The sequence below is a fragment of the Antedon mediterranea genome, chromosome 8 (genome assembly GCF_964355755.1).
Source record: "Antedon mediterranea chromosome 8, ecAntMedi1.1, whole genome shotgun sequence".
Classification (NCBI taxonomy): Eukaryota; Metazoa; Echinodermata; class Crinoidea; order Comatulida; family Antedonidae; genus Antedon; species Antedon mediterranea.
The window spans coordinates 4,213,994-4,234,624 of record NC_092677.1 but is presented as its reverse complement, the minus strand read 5'-3'; the positions used below and the strand labels follow the sequence as shown (position 1 = coordinate 4,234,624).

The window sequence follows — 20,631 nt, the reverse complement described above, 5'->3', positions numbered from 1 at the left end:
ACCATTTACACACAACGCGAAGTGGACGCGCGGTTTCCGCGTTCTGAGGATACGTGGGACAATCTACGCGGTTCTCCGATGACCTTAAACGAGCCCATACCGGTAGTGTGTGTGTGATGGGTTAGGTGAGTGATTTAACTTCCCATAATATTTTTATTACATTTTTTATCTAGGCTTGCATAAAATGAAACCATATATTTGGCTTACTGTACCCGCAAAATAATGTTATTGTCAAACTACGAGGGTTTATAATGTAACATGACAATTTAATGTGTCTTTTGTTAGGGTCCTATATTTTATTACTGCTATGCAGTATTATAAGGCTTTGTACATTGGTAGGCCTATAAGACTTTCTTTAATATGCGCATGACCTCATAAAATAAATACTTATTTACATCATGTCTGTGCATGGCGAATTCGTTTTGGCTATAGTAGCCTAGAATTACTCATTTGGGGGTACCCCTATTCAAGAGACACCCCTACCCAGTGAATACCTCTATTCAAAGGACACTTACAAGTGGAATTTTTTTCAAAACTTCTAAATGATCGTGAAAGGTGTCTCCTTATTGGCGACCCACTGTAATTAATATTTTCTTAATTATTCAATTTTATAAGTTTGTTTTTATAAGATAAAATAAACATAATTCTCTATTCGTCTATAAAGGAAGACGAGATTTCCACAACGGTGCAGTTAGCAAAGCTAATGCAAACTCGTTATGACGTCAGTATGACGTAAAACCGATTTCCATGGCCAAGGTCAAGACGCTATGCGTTGCATTGCACTCGTTGGGTATAAACTGTGATCACGGTTTGAATTGGTTCGTGAACGAGGGTTTTCAAAGCCGAAAATGAGTGTGTTTAATAACCCTGTCACCTGGAAGGCAAATGTATATGTGTAGGACCGCATAGGCCTACAATATTGATATCTGATATTATATCGTTATGTTACTTCATCCTTCGTTAACACCCACCCATAATGATGATGGTTGGCCTGAATGAAAGTCATTTAAACGAATCTCTCGTAAATTATTTATTGAGTTATCTTCGTTGAGACTTTTGTATTGAATTAATTGGTATTTTAACAAATATAGGTACAATTTAAACAGGGATTATTTTTGATATATTGAACAACAACAACATGAAAACCTCTATTTGATGAAGGATAAGAGTAAAGGCTCTGTCTACACTATCAAAATTTATGTGACAAAAAAATGTGATGTGCCCATATATGGACACGTTGATGTCATATCAGTACCATATTTGGGCATATCACTACCATAATTGAGCACATCACGCGTTTTTTGTCAAACTAGTCTGATAGTGTATAGCTTTACGGCATGGAAACCAACATGTTTAAAAATCCTAATCTGTTTTAAATATTATGTTTAGGCCTATAGCATTACGTTACCTCAAAGCTCTGATGTCATACTAGGCCCTTTGTTTCGACAAATACTGTAGGCTCTTCAGACCTCGATTTGTTCATACTTATTTAGATCAGTGTATATTAAAATAATATTATTATGCGTAGGCCTATTGGTTTATAAAATATTGTCGGGATTACACTTTACCAAAGATTGCTACCCTCCGAGCAGTTGGTTAACGCAGAGGCTTGATACAAGGTACAAGATAACTTTATTGTCAAATAGTTCGTCAACGAAAGATTTGAAATTGGTTTTTCTCATGGCAACTTAATATAAAAAAGAATAAAATCAGCACCCTGGTGTAGTGACCCTCCAACCCTGCAGGCCTCGGATGTTTTTAGCCTTTTTCAACATATTTCAATGCCTGTTTTTTCCTCTGGACACTGCTCAGGGGCTCCATATAGGCCCCGGGGCCCCTGTGTTTAGCCAGCGAGCGCTCATAGCCGATAGCCGTTACGCCGCTGCCTCAAAAGTTTCCCGTTGCAAACCTTATATTCTCTTTTATTTTTGTTTTTGAAATAGCATAAAAATGCTGCCAACATTTTCAAGCTTGTATCTCGTGTCAATACAGCGTTATGCAGTTCTAATTAATCCATTGATTGAATTAAATTTGTACTTTTCGAATGAATAAAAAATACAGATTTGTAAAAATTCTTTCGCGGCAAGTTGACAATGCTTGTCTATATAATCTTAATGCCATTCAATTTGCATCGTAGTTCTAAAATTGCCATTGACTCACAACTGACAAGAGTATAACTAGAACTTCAGAAGCAAAACCACGGACACCAATTTAAGAAAAAGTGAAACCCGCCGAGAGACTAATTTCCCCACACGCGTTGTGGAGTCAATTTCCTGAGTAAGTTGGCACTTACTCCTTCATGGTCTTAGTTTTGATGGCTTAGAATTGGAATGTTTTATCTAAACTTTGGTGGTCGTATAACACCGTGATATTGCGTGAATGATGGTGAGATTGTAAGCGGACGATTTTCCAGATGGGAATAATGAAATGATAGAAAACAAAGCGCGGTGACACTAACATTAGTATGAAGTACTCGATACTCGTGCGGTATCATGCCTACCGACAACAAACAGTGTACAGTTTCGTGTCTGCTGACGCCAACCTTCGTCTGTCGTCCTTGTTGAGGACGGGACTAGGCACTCGCGCCGGGTAAGAGGAAATGTGCTTAGTATGTACCTGTTTAAGCATCTTCACTTGGTTGGCCTACGCGTCGGGACTACAAACTGTCCTCAGTTCGTGGTGGTAAGACCCAACCTGATGACGGAGGTGGGGAGGGGGGCGGTTAGCCTACTATGTGTCAGATCTGTCATTCGTTATTGGCCTTTTGGCCCTGATAATGATCAAAATGAATATCTCTATAGTGGGTAAGGGTATGATGGTTATCGGCCTGAACGCCGCGGAAGCAATTAATTTAAGTGACGTAGTAGGCCTAGCTTGTCTGGTCATTATGCCATGGGGATGTGATGCATTTATGTAAATTGACCTCACCACCTGTGATTATTTATAAATTAGTCCGCAATTAAGATAACATTTGTTTGTATTCACAAGGGAAACTCGTCATTGCCAAACAGAACATTGGAAACTTCCTAAAGTTCTGTCTTCACTATCAAAAATTATGTGACAAAAAAGTGTGATGTGTCCAAATGTGGTAGTGATATGCCCAAATATGGTAGTGATATGACATCATATCAAGTTTGATAGTGTAGACAGAGCTTTACATGTCATTTTGTTTGACTTTCCCCAAGGCCGTAGTTATTTCGGGCTCAAGTAGTACAGTATGAAACGCCATATTTATCCTGATTTTATTTATATTATTATTTGGTTCAAATTGCTATAGCCTATTATCGTTATCGCCTCAATAAAAATATAGGTCGTATAAATGCTGTTATATTTTATAAAACCAGCGTAAATACACATAAACTTTCTCCACCTGCACATTCGGAAGCTGAAGGATGTCTGGAGATTGACCTCTTATAGAAAATACCTTTTTTGTAGTATCTTATCTTAAGCGGAGATAAAATATTATTAATGAAAAACAACGTCTAAGGGCCAATTTACACAGACAAGCGGCAACGATAAGCGGGAAATCGTAAGCGGAAACAATAAAATCTATGTTATTTCTTATATGACCATTTGCACAAAAAGCGGAGCGAACAGACGTCGTTTGAACGAAGTCCTCCTAAATACAGAAATGCCAATTTACGGATGCTCTGAAAGCTTGAACTGGGATACAAAAATGACGTATGTACAGATGAGATGTGCCTCATCGAACTATCTCCTGTGATTGGTCGAAGCACATGATTTGCGCGTACGTCGATCGTTTGGGTCATCATTAGGCTTAGTTCCCACTACAACGCAACGCAAGGACGTAGACGCAACGGAAATGAGTTGACCAATGACAAGGAACGGTTCGAATAATCCATCGCTTGGATTGGTCAATTTGCTTGCGTTGCGGCTTACGTCATTGCGTTGCGTTCTAGTGGGAACCAAGCTTTACGTGCGAGAACAAATCTAATGCAATCCGAGCACCCTTCGAGCAAAGTTCTTATTAACTTTCCTAAATTCACACATAGAATTGCACAGTTAATCTGTGATAGCAGGGAATTTCTCTGGTGATAGGTATATTGCCGTGTTTTGTGTTTTCACTGGTTTTCTCCTACTTTATACAACCTAATCTAATTTATCATCATTTTGTACTATGACGACATCGTTTTTACGTCACCGTAATTCTTTCAAAGCAATGAAAATACCGTTATAATTAATTGAACATTTATACTTGTTTTTTAAGATTTATGTTTCTATTTCATGAGCTTCGTGTGGGATGAATAAATATAATTTTATGTTTTTACTGCAAACATTGTTAAGAATCTGAATGTCAAAATGTTTTTCCAACTGCGGTGGTCGTTTATTTAATCTAATGTAAAATAATATATTGATCTTTCAATTTGCGACGATCTAGTACCTACGCGCGCGCGTATTGTGCTGGCCGTCACGTGGACCTATAACATCCGTCTTGATAAAGCGTGATGATGTCATATTAGCTCGACTAGGCCTATATGTGATTATATATTTTATTCCATGCAAACGTTCTAAGTTATCAGGTAATCGTTTCCCTCCATTATCGTCATCAGTCCTCGGGTTCCTTAAGATTGGTTCCCACTAGCGACGCAACGTAACGCAACCTACGCAACGTAAGAAAATGCCCTTCTAATAATTGTATTTGTCCCGCCTGCGTGAAATCAAACATACGATGTTTGCAGTACTGTTGCACCGTCGGTTCCCACTTGTGATTACGCAATACAGAACTTTGCGACGATACATTGCTGCGTTCTAGTGGGAACCACGCTTTAAGGTGACCCAGAGCTTCTATACTTCAGGGTGACAAAAATGTAAATGCTAAATCGACCAGCAGAAATATTCAAACATCAACGTCATCAGAGCTTTTTTCAGTCAACAATTCTATCGACAAAGAAATTTATGAATAGTTTAGAATGAGGTGTTGACAAATGTGTCGAATAATATTCCAAACATTGTTTATCCTGCAATCAAATACCGACACTTGTTAAAGATTGACTGCCGGCCAACGTACTTTGAGTGACACGCGAGGGCTCCGCTTGCCAGACTCTACATCTAGATATGCACCCGATTTTTAAACTACTGTATCTAAATTTCTTCTCCAGTATCATAGGAATTTGGTAATACAACATCACATCATTTCCTGGTATAGTATTCATAACCTAACCAAAAGCTAACCTAGACTAAAGCTCTGCCTACACTATCAAACTTTATGTGACAAAATGTGATTTGTCTATATATGGGCACGATGATGTCATATCACTACCATACTTAGGCATATCACCACCATATTTGGGCACATCACACTTTTTTGTCAATGATAGTGTGGACAGAGCTTTACATGATACAGGCACCGCACGTGATACAAAAGAGATGCTGCTGTAATACAAAATATTCCCATGATACTTGGTAATGCTATTTTGTGATGTGATACAGTACAGCCCTGAGCAGGTACTTGACTGTCAATAGTCAGTTAAGATCTACCTAGAGACAGCCGCAGACACGGGTGAAATACATTACCGTCATTATTACATTATTACGTATAAACTTATTGTTAATTACTAAAAAATCAAAATCAAATAAGTTAAAACTGCCTCAATTATAAGTTTATTTATACGACATACATCTTTGTTATTTAAAGACAATACAATTAATTATAAACACTTCTTAAGTACGGTACTGTTTGTAATGCGGGCCGAGCTGATTCTGGGTACTCTATAATATATCCTGTATCCTAGGTAATCACAGTGTCACATTATGTATCACATGTGATGTCTTTAAAATTCATAGGCCATAAAACTAGTTTAATACTAACATAATTATGTACAGACACCGCATGCGATGCAGTGCATATACAGAATCAATATTGAACAATTTATATAGTAATATTTCGAAGAAAAATATTGTCTGATCGCATGGTTCAAATTTTTTGTAGAACTTTCGTCGTGTGGGGACACTCTGGGGACACGTTTAATAAGTGTTAAGGGAGCCATTTTAAGGGCATATTCAATAATCGCCCCTAAATCAGTTGAAATTATCGCAGTGTGGGGCCATCCTAAAATGCGTATTGCGATACAGATTGTGATTTTGTTTACCTAATATAATTTTTCCTGTTTTCAACACAGGCATCTGAATTTGTTAATCGAAGTAGCATTTTGCAAATATAAAAATAATATAGATTTCTATAGACCACATACCACTCAAGAGTGCTCAAGGCGCGTTAAAAACAAATTTAAATTATTATTATTAAAACAAAATAAATAAATTCAATATACAATATCTGGCTTATTAAAACGCAATGTCTTTGTAAGTATCGATGCTACCATATTAGCCGGTTTTTTTTCAGTACTGATTATGCACACATGGTGTTTTGTGGTTTTTCTTTTGCTAATCTGAAACTAACATGCCGATTACTAATACGTTGGAAATGTTTAGTAGACTAATAAGGCCGTTATCGAATCTTCTTTAAACTTTCACTACAACACAAGTCGTTAAATAGCTTAAGTTTATGCAACTAATTAATATGAAATAAGTAAAATGAATAAGGATTGAAAAAAATGAATGAAAATGAAGACTGAATTGCATTCTCATACGAATGATATCCGACTTGCTTTGAACATCTTACTCTTCCTCAAAATTTCTGCTTAAAAACCATCTTCTTGTTTAGTTGCTTCCTTTTTCCTATCTTCTTTTCTGAGATGGCCAATTTTATTTCATTTTATTTAATTTTTGATTCAAATTTGTTCGTGCTTTATTTTATTTTGTTTATCTTTATTAATTATATCTATTTTAATTACATTTTCATTGTTACATGTTTATGTCTCGTCATGTTGTATTTTTGTGAGTGTCCCTAATGACACCCTAATGATCAGTTTCGACTAGATGGACCACCCTCGTAAAATATTGTTAAAACAAATAAACGATGTTGAAGACCGCTAATTGGTTCATATCCATCCGCGTCTAATTGTGCTAATACTATTTCACGTTACCGTCCCACGCAACATGTCATAACACGATAATCAAACATCATACTAAAGTTTATACTTACATTTAGACAAATTTAAAAAAAAGAATACGCAGAATTTTAAGTCCATATTTCATAATAAATTATACAATAAATTAGCTATTAAACTTTTCTGAACTATGGTGATTTCTTCTCGGTCGATTCAGTCGTTGTTTTGCCCACGCGTAACGTGTGTGATTGGTCAATTCGAGCCGTTAACGTTCCCACGCTTCAGGCCGTTGATTGGTCAATACGATTCCTATATCAAACGCAACTTTTAATGGCACATTATTATTGTTTTCGGGTCTCGAGATGTTGTGAATTCAAAATGTCAGCAATGTCAGATAACGAATTTATTATCATTAATTCTAATTGTCCTCATTAATTAAATTCAGATGACATTGACCGTGAGTAGCTTTATAATATCTCGGATCACACTGTCTTCTTATTTATGTGTTGAACACGATAACACTAATATTTAATTGATTCTTCTATTTTTTTTAAAGATCGCCATCCAAGTATTAAAGTGGTCGGTTTGAACCAGGGTTCTGCCAGAGTTGGTTGTGATATTCCGCCTACAGATAACATTCATTTTCATTTTTTTCCTAAAAAATCAAGGTGACCGTGTGGTGCATAACTCCTAAATGTCAAGTTACATACTATACGTTAGGATAATAATCAAATTATTTTGATAGCTCTAATGCCCATTGATTTACTTGTAATAGGTTGAAAACCGGAATCGATCGGTCATTACTGATAACATCCTTATTATCTGTCCATTCGGAGGTTAGGTGATGTCCTCAACAATCAGAATATTACCTTGGCATTTAATATATATTTTTTATAGCTCTATAAATACTTACCAATTGCTAATGTATGTATGCTTTGGGAATAGCGAGCAATTACATATGACTACGAGGTTCGTATAAATATTGAATTTTAAATACACGGATTTGTATACGATATCCTGAACTGATCACATTAAAACAATAGCTCTTACTCATCTTTTTTACATTTCTTTGTATTTTATCCTAAAAGAAGAATGGAGCCTAACAGTAAGTGGTTAAATAGACATTTATATTCAGTGTAGACTAAGGACTTCTTCATCATACTTTGATAGAGCAGATATTGTATGTTTTTATTAAGGTCTATTTAAACGGCAACATCGTTTCTCTAGCAAGTTACTTTGACAAAAGTCGTGTATAAAAGGAAGTTCATTTGTGAGATTCTTTATAAAGAGTCCTACACATCCTATATTACAGTCTTGTGTTTTTGTTGAAAAATATAATTGATTATGAAATTAATTAAACCAATTAATAATAACTGCTATTTCAACGTTATCGTTTCTCTAGGAAAGTAGTGTATGAGGTGCTCATACAATAGATGAATTATTAACGAGCACAGACTCGACAATTACTATTTTATAATCTTGGTGTAATCCTCTATGCTCACACAAAAACATATTGGTGTTTTACTTACTAATTCCACTAAGAAATAATTTTATGTGAATGTTTTGATGAAAGTAATTAATACGTAGGTATATAATTGATTTTTAAACAACCGTTTCTCAGTAAGTATAAATGATTAAAAAAAATGTAAATTATTTCTTTAATAAACTTAATCTTCATCTTTAACTCTTTATCTTTAAATTCAATTGTAAAATGTTTTATGATTAAGATTGACTGATGTCTATTGGAATACCAGGTGGGGTTAATCATTGAGTCATGACAAACAATTGGGTCAAAAAGGGATTCAAATTCAACCCTCATCGTATACATATTTTTCAAAGGTAGTTGAAAGAAGAGCAAATCCGGTATGTGGTTTATTAATAAACGTGTTGACACTTCCTGTCAACAACGGTGTTCAGCTTGCTAAAATATCTAGCGTGTTCGTTACTGTAGCTGTCGTGAGAGTGCTGGAGTCTAAACGCCTCTTTGGCATCTGTCGCTCTTTGATGATGGAACTCAACGTCTGACAAATTGTTGTTGTCTCAAATAACAACAAAAAAAGTACATCTGAACCAACAAAGTCTCCATGTGTCTACATCCGGGTTTTGCTTACATTATGTTGTAGAATGTTCAGATGTAATAAGCTATATACTAACCAAATTGGGTAAGTGTTTAAAGAATATTTTCCCATGGGTTATTAAAATATTTTGTATTGACCTATTTCAAACATGAAACGTCAAAAACATGACAGAAGAAAACCAAAAACTTTCTCATTAAAAATAAGGTGTCACCTGAATAGGAGTTGGTCTTAGTGTAAAATCGTTTGTTTACTCTCGTTTGGTTCACTGGAAAGTGTTCCCCCGAATAGAGGTGTCTCCAAAACAGAGGTGTCTCTACGAACAGGGGTGTCCCAAATAAGTGAGTGAGTGAATGTATAGTGAATGAACTAGACCAGACCAGACATATTAAACATGTACATTTTCATTTGGATCTATATGAGTCTCAAATCTTTTTAAAATGTTAGACTTTCTTCATTTTTTTTACGATTTCAGTTATAGTTTTTTTCGTGTCGCAAAGAAGGTGTGTGAACTTTTCAGAATCAGTAAACTCGCATTGGTTGAAGTTCTACAAAATTCTTTACATTCCATAACTGTGGAAACAGTTGGAATTATAACACATCAAATTTTTAATTTCGTCATAATCGCTTCTTGCCGGAGAGAACATTTTTAAAGTATCCTTGCTTTTCTTGTATCCTTATCTATGGCGCGCAAGCTTTTTTTTCGGCGGAAATAAAGATATCTTAGTTTTAAATAGAGATATCTTAATTTTTAATAAAGATATCTTAGTTTTAAATAGAGATCTATTAAAACGATATCTCTATTGCTTGAATAAATTACAGCTTGGCGCGCCATACCAATCCCACCTCATATTAATAAAGTGAATATAAAAACATATATTCTAACGATTTTGACACCATAATTAAGTATCTGTGACTAGCGGTTTCCTAGATACAGAGTATACGTTATTAAAAATGGCGGCCATTATTAATTATGCAAATTAGGCTATTTCCCGTTGTCGAAAAATGTCCTAACGTTGATAAATATGTTCAGTAGGGTCTAAAGAACACATTTCATCAAAAAAACCTTTTCTTGCAATTTGTGTGAGAAAAGGGTCATTTTTTAGCTAAATCCCATGGACTATATACCAAACCAAAATGTTGTCAGTTTCTAATACAGTAAATTGTAAATTTTGTTTGACGACGTTACACTGCAAACAACCATCTTTAGCGCCCACGTTTATATGGAATGACATTTTTATTTACTTTGCTTGACTTGTAAGTTAGGCTATATATCCATAAATTATAAAATGAAATGAATAACAATAAATTATTTTAATGGTCCTCTGATTGGTCAATGTGGTGGGCGTTTAAGTAATAGTCCTACTAAAAGCACAGTCTAATACTACTATTAATTGGTTTGTTTTATCACCAATTAATAGCCATCCCTGTCCACGCTTAAAGGTCACGTGAATAGCGTAGTTTCAGTGGATCTGTCGTCCAAACCCATGCTCTTTAGATATCTGTATGTTTTTCTTATGAATAACTAAATTGAAGAAGAAACTTTGATTTGTTTTCCTTTCGATTTGGTTTCTTAAAACAAAAAGGAATGTCTGATTTATAGAGTGCTTTAATCCTGCTTCGTACTTTAAGAATTTTATCATTAATAGAACATAAGCTTTGATTGGTTGCGTATATTTTTTCGTATTCAAACATTGAAACGATTTCGATTCGGGGATGGGGGAATACATTCACCTACTGAAAACAGACCTTAAAGATGTATTGTCACCCAAAAACATGAACAATGAAGATTAATTAAATCAGACTTTGAATATGCCATTTTGTAGTTTTAATAAAGTTAATCACTTTCGTAGAAATTTGTTTCCTTCACTAAAATAACATAATAATGGTTAAATTCAGCAAAAAAAATCCATTGGCTGGCAGCCAATTTGACTATTGTTTGCTTTAAATGACAGTTTTTTCAGGTAAATACATTTTGTTTAGATCCAATTTTTAGTGAAATTGGATATTAAAATGGCATGTTAAAAAAAATAAAAAAATATTTTTCAGTGTTTTTTTTCTTCATATTTGTGTTTCTAAAAATACAAGATAGAATAAACAAAGACTCCTCCTCCTAATATTGTGAAAATACATTTATACCAGCAGATAAATTGCTGTGTCAAAGCAATTCTAGACAAAATCACTTACTTTTACCGCCTTTCTCAGTCCATGTCATTCAAAACAAAAACCATATAATTTCGAGGTAGTATCGTAACACCATTTTGGTGTTGAACACGTGTCATATGTTTCAAGTCAATATTGGTTTCCCTTTTCTTGTACAAGCACGCGAGGGAAATCCCTCGATAATCAGCAGGATTGTATTCCCCCACATAGCCTCACTTAATCACATGACCTCCTGACCTAGTTACTCGTGCCCCTATGTATTATAATGATAAAGTTTACTTGCATTAATTTCGAATTAAACTTAATTATGAGTGTTTTTATGATTTCATTTCAAAACGTCATTCATCAACTTTGGTATTGATTATGGTTAACTATTTAGACCAGACTGAACATTTTCTGTCATCGGTCCGATTGACAACGTTAGATAAAGCTAATGCAAAGAATATCTTAATCAGTATACACTTTCATTATTTATTTATTTATTTAAGATCCCGAGTGTTACTTTTGAAGATGTTAACATACAACATAGATTGTTAAATAGAAAGCAACAACATAATTAATTTAAATATTTATATGTAACATAAAAGAAAGACATTTTGAATGTAATTGCACATTGAGAAAAACAAACCTGTTTGATTTTAGTAATTTTAGACAGTAATTTTGTTTACAAGCGTGTATAATTATATTATTATTATTATTTAATAACACCAACTATTTTCTGCGTTTTAAAGCAATTGCAGGCATAAAATAATCTGTTATTGTCATGCTGCAATGGGAGCCTCCGTTAGGATTTTGTTTAACTATATACACTAACACGTTCCTTCAAACCTTCTATTGGTAAAGGTGGTTTTAGTAAACTTTACCATTCTCAGAATGTGCTGAGTTTGCAAATCTTGAAAGGTTTGCTATTGTGATATTACTGAACGTGTTTTCTGCAGTTTCACAAAGTTTGTCAACTAGCCTACTAGCAACCTTTGGAAATCTTTTCTCGAATAACTTAGTTTTTGTTCGAATTTTCAACGAAAGGTTCACCAGTGTCCCCTTGTCTAGGTCTTCACACTACAGCTGGGTTGAGTTGAGCTTCCATTTCCGAGTTGACATAAGCCCATCAAAATATAAAAGTAGTAGTTAGTAGCATGTCCATTATGTATTCGTGTACAAAGGCTATGCGATGAAACAAATGTTACGGGTCGAAGACCGTTTGTTTTGTTATAGTACAAGTCTGTGATATTTTTAAATTCTTTTCACACAAGTGGGTGGTTCATGCTATAGTAAGTGCACCTGTTAAATAAATGAGAAAAGAAGACACAAAAAGATATTCAAAAATAAAGTAATTACACGTGAGATTGTTACTAATTAAAACCAGACTTAACAAAAAAATTGTAAACAATCCACTGTTGGTATTATTTTTGTAAAAGACAGTGTCCCGTCACCTCAAATGCACCTGGATTTCAGGTTTTGTACTGATTTTAAAACAATAAAATTGACCCGGACGACCGGACGTGCGCGGGCGGGAAGAATTTGCAGAGGATCAGTTTTTTATATCAATATTTAATTAAAGAGCATAAATACACCTCACTGTGAAAATTTCACCTGTTAAAAGACGAACGGTAAAACTACAAACGAAAGAGGCTTTACCTCACAAACAGTTACATAGGCCTAATCTGAAAGAGCTTCAGTCTTCTTAAATAGAACCAGGCTATCTCACATACACATTGTACAAATGTTTTTGTTTTGGCCTAATTATATGACCTGAATAAATTCGGAATTGGTAATATAAAGCTACCATGCAATGAAGTACAGACGTCATGATCATTTTAACTTTGCGTTGTACAAAGTCTAGTTACTTGATTCAACGAATTTAGGATTACAGCAGTTCCCAAATGATAGTAAAGAAGTGGATAAATTGATAACATTTCTACGCTAGCAATAAATTTCAACCAACGAACAGTGACTCCATATGGGATTGAATTATTGACTTATAATCGTCACTTAACCTTTACATTTTCAGATTTTCTATACAACTATTATAACTCGCTTACAACGTATAGTTTTAGTTAGTAAAACTATAACAATACCATATAGACTCAGCTACGGGCAGGAAATTCAGATATTAAATGTGCACTGTACATGAATTAAAATGGTGTAACAGAAATCACGAAGAAAACAAATCTGACTTCTTTTTTTTCAGTCTGTAGTTCTGATACTGATTACCTTTACCTCAAGATGACTCAAATTGATTGAGTGGGTATATACGGTAGGTAATGTTTGATATAGCGTGAACATAACCAATCTGAAGTTGAATAAAAACACAAAATAATGTAAAATTCAAGTTATTATTCAAGTTTACATAATGTTGACAAACCAACACACCTGGGCAATTCCAACTGAAAAATTATAAACATAGTGGAAACTATATAGATCGATAATTATTGGAAAGTATGAATTCGTTTGCCTGCAACTGGCCTTAAAGTAGAGGTGACGTTAGGGGAGGGGAGGGCGATGCGTTCATGAGAAGCTATTGTCTTCATACTCTATTGGATTTAAAGTTACATCCTGGTACCTCTGAAATCTTTGGAGTTATATCGAAGAATATATCGGAGTTATATCGAAGGAATACATCGGAGTTATATCGGAGGAATACATCGGAGTTATATCGGAGGTAGGAATACATCGGAGTTATATCGGAGGAATACATCGGAGTTATATCGGAGGTAGGAATACATCGGAGTTATATCGGAGGAATACATCGGAGTTATATCGGAGGAATACATCGGAGTTATATCGGAGGAATACATCGGAGTTATATCGGAGGAATACATCGGAGTTATATCGGAGGAATATATCGGAGTTATATCGGAGGTAGGAATACATCGGAGTTATATCGGAGGAATACATCGGAGTTATATTGGAGGAATACATCGGAGTTATATCGGAGGAATACATCGGAGTTATATCGGAGGAATACATCGGAGTTATATCGGAGGAATACATCGGAGTTATATCGGAGGAATACATCGGAGTTATATTGGAGGAATACATCGGAGTTATATCGGAGGAATACATCGGAGTTATATCGGAGGAATACATCGGAGTTATATCGGAGGAATACATCGAAGTTATATCGGAGGAATACATCGGAGTTATATCGGAGGAATACATCGGAGTTATATCGGAGGAATACATCGGAGTTATATCGGAGGAATACATCGGAGTTATATTGGAGGAATACATCGGAGTTATATCGGAGGAATACATCGGAGTTATATCGGAGGAATACATCGGAGTTATATCGGAGGTAGGAATACATCGGAGTTATATCGGAGGAATACATCGGAGTTATATCGTAGGAATACATCGGAGTTATATCGGAGGAATACATCAAAGTTATATCGGAGGAATACATCGGAGTTATATCGGAGGAATACATCGGAGTTATATTGGAGGAATACATCGGAGTTATATCGGAGGAATACATCGGAGTTATATCGGAGGAATACATCGGAGTTATATCGGAGGAATACATCGGAGTTATATCGGAGGAATACATCGGAGTTATATCGGAGGAATACATCGGAGTTATATCGGAGGAATACATCGGAGTTATATCGGAGGAATACATCGGAGGAATAAATCGGAGTTATATCGGAGGTAGGAATACATCGGAGTTATATCGGAGTTTATGACTACGACGGACGTTGGATGTGTAATTCGGATAGATTCGGATCAGTTTAATCGTATATGAATGAAGTGAAATTAATTGCGTGTGAGAAGAACCAAGTTTAAAGCACAACCAGCACAGTGCTTTACATCCCAGGTTCCGTAACCAGATACATAGAAGGCACTATATACTAACAATTGAGTGTGATCAATCGATTTTTCAATACCTGAAATGCAGTATCCTATAGTGTCGTAGGCCTAACACAAACGTACGTTACGTTATTAAATCCATCGCGGCATGATGCGTCACTACTGTATTACGTGGACATTTAAACCCAGTGAAATGTAGATGCGTATGTGTTTTGTTCGCGCCGCGGCTCTAGCCAGCTATGTCCCAAGAGGACATATTCATTAATCAGCTGTTTCATAGCGGTATCCTTAGTATCTAAGGCCGACAGTTTTGCGAATTTGTAAACTCGACTATAATTTATAGGTCCCAGCTGCTGGACCCAAAAAAAAAACGTCTAGGAAAAGAGAGTCTATGAGGGCTCACGATTGAACGATTTTGGATTCTCGCCCTTTGATTGGTTGACGCGAATCAACAGACTGGAAGAAATTTCTCACTTGTGTACCACCGTGAAGTCACGTTGTCTCGTGAGGGTATTCAGTTGCATGCCTACAGTACAGGTCGAACTCACACACAAACAGCCTACAACACATTAAAGTTAAAAATTGACCATTTTTAAATGCCATTTTTTAATTAGTAGTAATATTTTTTAGCAAATAATACATTGTTGGAAAGGTACACATGTCTTACAAATGCTGTGTATACAATTAACTATCTGTGATTTGTATGTATCTTTGCGATTAAAGGACATCTTTAATAATTAATCATAAATTAATCAAAAGAACAATGATTCATTTTAAAATGTCGAGCGGCGTTTTTTGTAAGAAATATTTCTTGTTTATTTACATTTCACAGATAATTTAACAATATGCTTTATACGAAGGTACAAATAGCCCATAGAGGGAGACCTTATGATGATCAAAGTAATCCCTGTTTCCACACCTATCATTTTACGATACGATACGATATTATTTATTCTCATTTAAACAACAAGGTACAAGTGAAATTTAGTTGGTTGGTTTAAATTTTGTTTACGTACAATGATACAATTTGAATACAAAACAACGAGTTTAACCAATGAATCTAAAGAAATCTTACGAACTTCCTAAATTAAAAACGTGAATAGAATTATAAACAAATTATATTGTCGGCAACTATTGTGACGTCAATTATAATATATGATAAATTATTCTTAATTGTTTATATTTTAAATCGTGTCATTTACTGATTTTGGACGTGACACTTTGGTGGTAATTTCTGCATTCCAGGGGATTCATTGTTTTACATACGATAACGTGTTCTTGAAAATGGCACTTCGACTGTTGCGGTAAGTACAAGTGCTATGGCAGTCAAGCACGATTAGAATTTTTGACTTCCATTACTTTTTGTTCTGAAGCTCTACTTGTGTATTAATTATTGTAGTGTCTACACTATCAAATTAGTTTGACAAAAATAAAGTGTGATCTGCCCAAATATGGTAGTGATCTGCCCAAATGAGGTAGTGATATGCCCAAATAGTGATGACATTATCATGTCTAATATGGGCAAATCACTTTTTTTTTCAAATAAAGTTTGATAGTGTAGACAGAGCTTTTCTTTCAATCGTCCTCTTAATTGAGGTCGTTGACTGGTTTCAATTGTCAATAATTAACGTTAGCGCCTAATTTTACCGGAATCGCATTTATTATTTGTTTTTTAGAAGTACCTCTGTGGTCAAAACATTCAACAATGTTCAACAGTTGAGAGGTTTTACAAACACAACACATCCCGCAATGGCTATGATGACGGGAAAGAGAGGTTTTACAAACACAACACATCCAGCAATGGCTGTGATGACGGGAAAGAGAGGTTTTACAAACAAAACACATCCAGCAATGGCTGTGATGACAGGAAAGAGGGGTTTTACAAACACAACACATCCAGCAATGGCTACCATGACTGGAAAGAGAAGTTTTACAAACACAACACATCCAGCAATGGCTACCATGACTGGAAAGAGAGGTTTTACAAACACAACACATCCCCCAATGGCTACCATGACTGGAAAGAGAGGTTTTACAAACACAACACATCCAGCAATGGCTACCATGACGGGAAAGAGAGGTTTTACAAACACAACACATCCAGCAATGGCTGTGATGATGGGAAAGAGAGGTTTTACAAACACAACACATCCCGCATTGGCTACCATGACTGGAAAGAGAGGTTTTACAAACACAACACATCCAGCAAAGGCTACCATGACTGGAAAAAGAGGTTTTACAAACACAACACATCCCGCAATGGCTGTGATGACGGGAAAGAGAGGTTTTACATTGCCAACACATCCCGCAATGGCTGTGATGACGGGAAAGAGAGGCTTTACAAACACAACACACCCCGCAATGGCTGAGATGAAAGAGAATAACTTTACACCTGGCGTCAAAGACGTCATGGAGATGGCTGAGATCTGCAGACCATACAGCATTGATAGATGTGACGGTTCTGAAGAAAAAGAACGATCACTTCTTGACCTCATCAAGGAGGTTGACCGCTGTAAATGTGTTGCCATTTCCAAAAGAGGTTCCACACTTTCAGAATCAAGGTTCTTAGCAATTTTAAATAATCCTTTTTGAGCGTTTAAAAGATTTTTTATTTGTCTTTAACTTGTTTTTATTTATACCGGTGGTACTAAATAGCGGAAGGGATTTTGCTGTAATTTTCTTTTAAAATGTTTCTTTCTTTTTTTTGTATTTATATAGTGTTTTATTAATTATCACTATTTTTTCCAAATTTTATTACTTTCTGGGTTTTGCCTCTGAATTATTTATATTTAAATTGTTATTTCGTTTACTTTGAAAGATAAGAAATAAATGTTATTATGAATGAATTATTAACTATTAAATTAGTTAAAATTAGTTATTAAAAATAGCTATAAAAGTTGTTAAAATTATTAAAATGCCAAAAGACCCAGATTCAGTCATAAACCAAGGCATGTGGTATTCATTACTTCGTTCATTATTATTAATGTTGCAAACCTACAAAGTTTTAGTTTGAGAAGCTTCATTCATTCTATCAATAATGTTATGGGATGGTAGAGCGTTTCCAACGATTAGTTTTACATATATCATCACGAACTTGTGTAAAAACAACAGTTGTGCTGTATACACCAGTCTCGTGAATAAATGTGTATATATAAATATATAACACCTCTAATTTAATTATAAATTTAAATAATTAATTTTTGGCGTGAGACCAAATAATGACTTCGTTTGTGTAATTTACAAACAATAGAAATAAATAAAAGATCATCAATAAATACGGAGGATTAATAAAATATATTAATAAGTAATTAAAATACAAATTTGATAAATGTCACTGAATAACAATACATTATACTGCTACTGTACAATTTCCTTTCAACAAACAGTTAAACAAAAGATAGGAAAGCACAGTGGGAATATGATGAACTTCCAGATCAAAAAACAAATTCGAAATAAAAGAAAGAAAGCTATATTATGACAATTTTGAGAAAATTTCGTATCGCCACATGACGTCATATTGGCCTCTTAAATAATCAAGAAATAAATTAAAATCAATTTTTAATTGATTTTTAAATATAAGCCAATTATGGGATAGAATTTTACTTTAAAGAAAATTTTTAATTAATTTTTAAATATAAGCCAACTATGGGATAGCATTTTAATTTAGGCTAAAGAAAATGTTTAATTAATTTTTAAATATAAGCCAACTATGGGATAGCATTTTAATTTAAAGAAAATTGTTTAATTAATTTTTAAGTATAAGCCAACTATGGGATAGAATTTTAATTTAAAGAAAATTTTTAATTAATTTTTAAATATAAGCCAACTATGGGATAGAATTTTATTTTAAAGAAAATTGTTTAATTAATTTTTAAGTATAAGCCAACTATGGGATAGAATTTTAATTTAAAGCAAATTTTTAATTAATTTTATTTAATTTAATTATTGCACTAACATTAATATTGATATTTATATTTATTTAAACTTGCACATTAATTATCAATATTAAGTGTTGCACTACATGTATTAATACAAGTTTTAATTGTTTTAAGTATCTGTTGTCAACATGTCGGCTGCTGTCGTGTATCTAGAATTTCCAGTGTCATTGGAAATTCCGTAATACAACATATTACATAATTTCAATGTTATCAAGATTAATAATCCACGTAAATAAAAGGTACTGTTTAGTGTATCCTGTTGTATTTTTTACGTAAAATAACTTTAAAATAATTTTTTTAATAATAATTTTTTTTTGCTAGCTACATCGAAATTTGCATAATTAGTTATCAACTATAGAGGGAGCTATGACGTTTCGATAACCAGAGCCATATATATGGCTGCTCTGTCGATCATGATAATCGATGCATTTTGTGTTTACCAAAACATTTCATTGAAACTTGAAACTTATTGTGTGTGGGTATAAAAATTACATAGGCTAATTTGCCTCTTGTGACCCACTAGTCAAATGGTACAAAATCCTTATTTGACCAATACATTAGTTACATAGCTTCTTATTTTTTTTAATAATTGAGAGAGTTTAGAGGGTTAAGTTCCATTAATATTCGCGGGTCGTTTCGTATTTCTACCTTGGAAAAAAAAACCAACCCTGTCAAATTTTCTATAACTAACTAAAGCCTAAGATTTCCAAATATTAAATTTGATTAGTTTTTACTATTTTTGTTCCCACGATATGATTTGGTTTTATATGTTTACCATGCTTATAATTTATTTTGGGTAAATAAAAGAAAGAAAGAAGAAAGTAGCCGATATTGCCATCATTTACCACAATAAATGTTTATTATTAATGTTAATATTTATAATAAACAAAGAAATAATAGTGTTTTTAATAATACAGCTTTTTTAATGAAGCAAACATTCAATATTAAATCATTTGTGGCCATACGACTTCACTACTGCATTTGATTACCTGTACATTATAAGATAGATTATGTACGTGTTACATAAATACCAGGATCGCAGGAAACGTGAACCATGCAGCAACCCGCTCCACCCAAACCCACACACCACCCCTCCCCCTCCTTGGTCCCCTACCCGGCCCGTTTTGTAAAGAATTATTTATGACGTCAGTGTAATTGTTCTTGCTCACACGTCACAACACAGTACGGTGTCTCAGGTACGGTAGATTTAACTTTGGAGTCGAGGCCGTGTCATTGTAAAATGTCGTCAAAGTCATTGTTGGTTGCCGACGTGGCATATTTATACGTTGTACCTGTACCTATATCAATGCATTGTAAGAATACTCATCCGTAAAGTGGTTTTCACACTGAGTTGATGTTTAAAGGACGTCTTTTTTTAAATAAATAGGCTAATCTCAGAACCCCATATTCAGGAGGCCCACGTGATTTGACGCGCGCTCGTTCAATGGCATAGAATTAATAGGCCAGGTCGTCTACTAATTTTCTGTGGAGGTTAACATGTCCTTTCAGATTTCACTGAAGAAAACAAATCGTCATAAACTTAAAAGTCACAGTAGACGCATGGTTTATGCCTCCCTTGGTTTTTATGCTTAATAATAGTGAATCGAAGTTTTTTTTTAGTAAAGAAAACGCTTTTTTAAATTATACAGTAAATAGTGCAGAATCATTTTAAAACAA

General features: G+C 34.4%; 1 protein-coding gene across 1 annotated transcript; it reads left to right on the top strand.

The window, feature by feature from the left end:
- Positions 1–13,343: 13,343 nt before the first annotated feature.
- LOC140057273 (uncharacterized) lies at positions 13,344–17,680 on the top strand. Its single transcript, XM_072102856.1, has 3 exons — positions 13,344–13,463; positions 16,262–16,320; positions 16,693–17,680. Exons 2-3 carry the CDS (start codon positions 16,301–16,303, stop codon positions 17,606–17,608), a joined length of 936 nt encoding a protein of 311 aa, XP_071958957.1. The 5' UTR covers positions 13,344–13,463; positions 16,262–16,300; the 3' UTR covers positions 17,609–17,680.
- The last annotated feature ends 2,951 nt before the right edge of the window (positions 17,681–20,631 follow it).

Excerpts from the sequence above, each read along its gene's own strand:
- LOC140057273 (XM_072102856.1), top strand. The coding sequence starts at position 16,301 with ATGGCACTTCGACTGTTGCG. Across the intron at positions 16,321-16,692 it reads ATGGCACTTCGACTGTTGCG|AAGTACCTCTGTGGTCAAAA; the intron begins GTAAGTACAAGT and ends TTTGTTTTTTAG.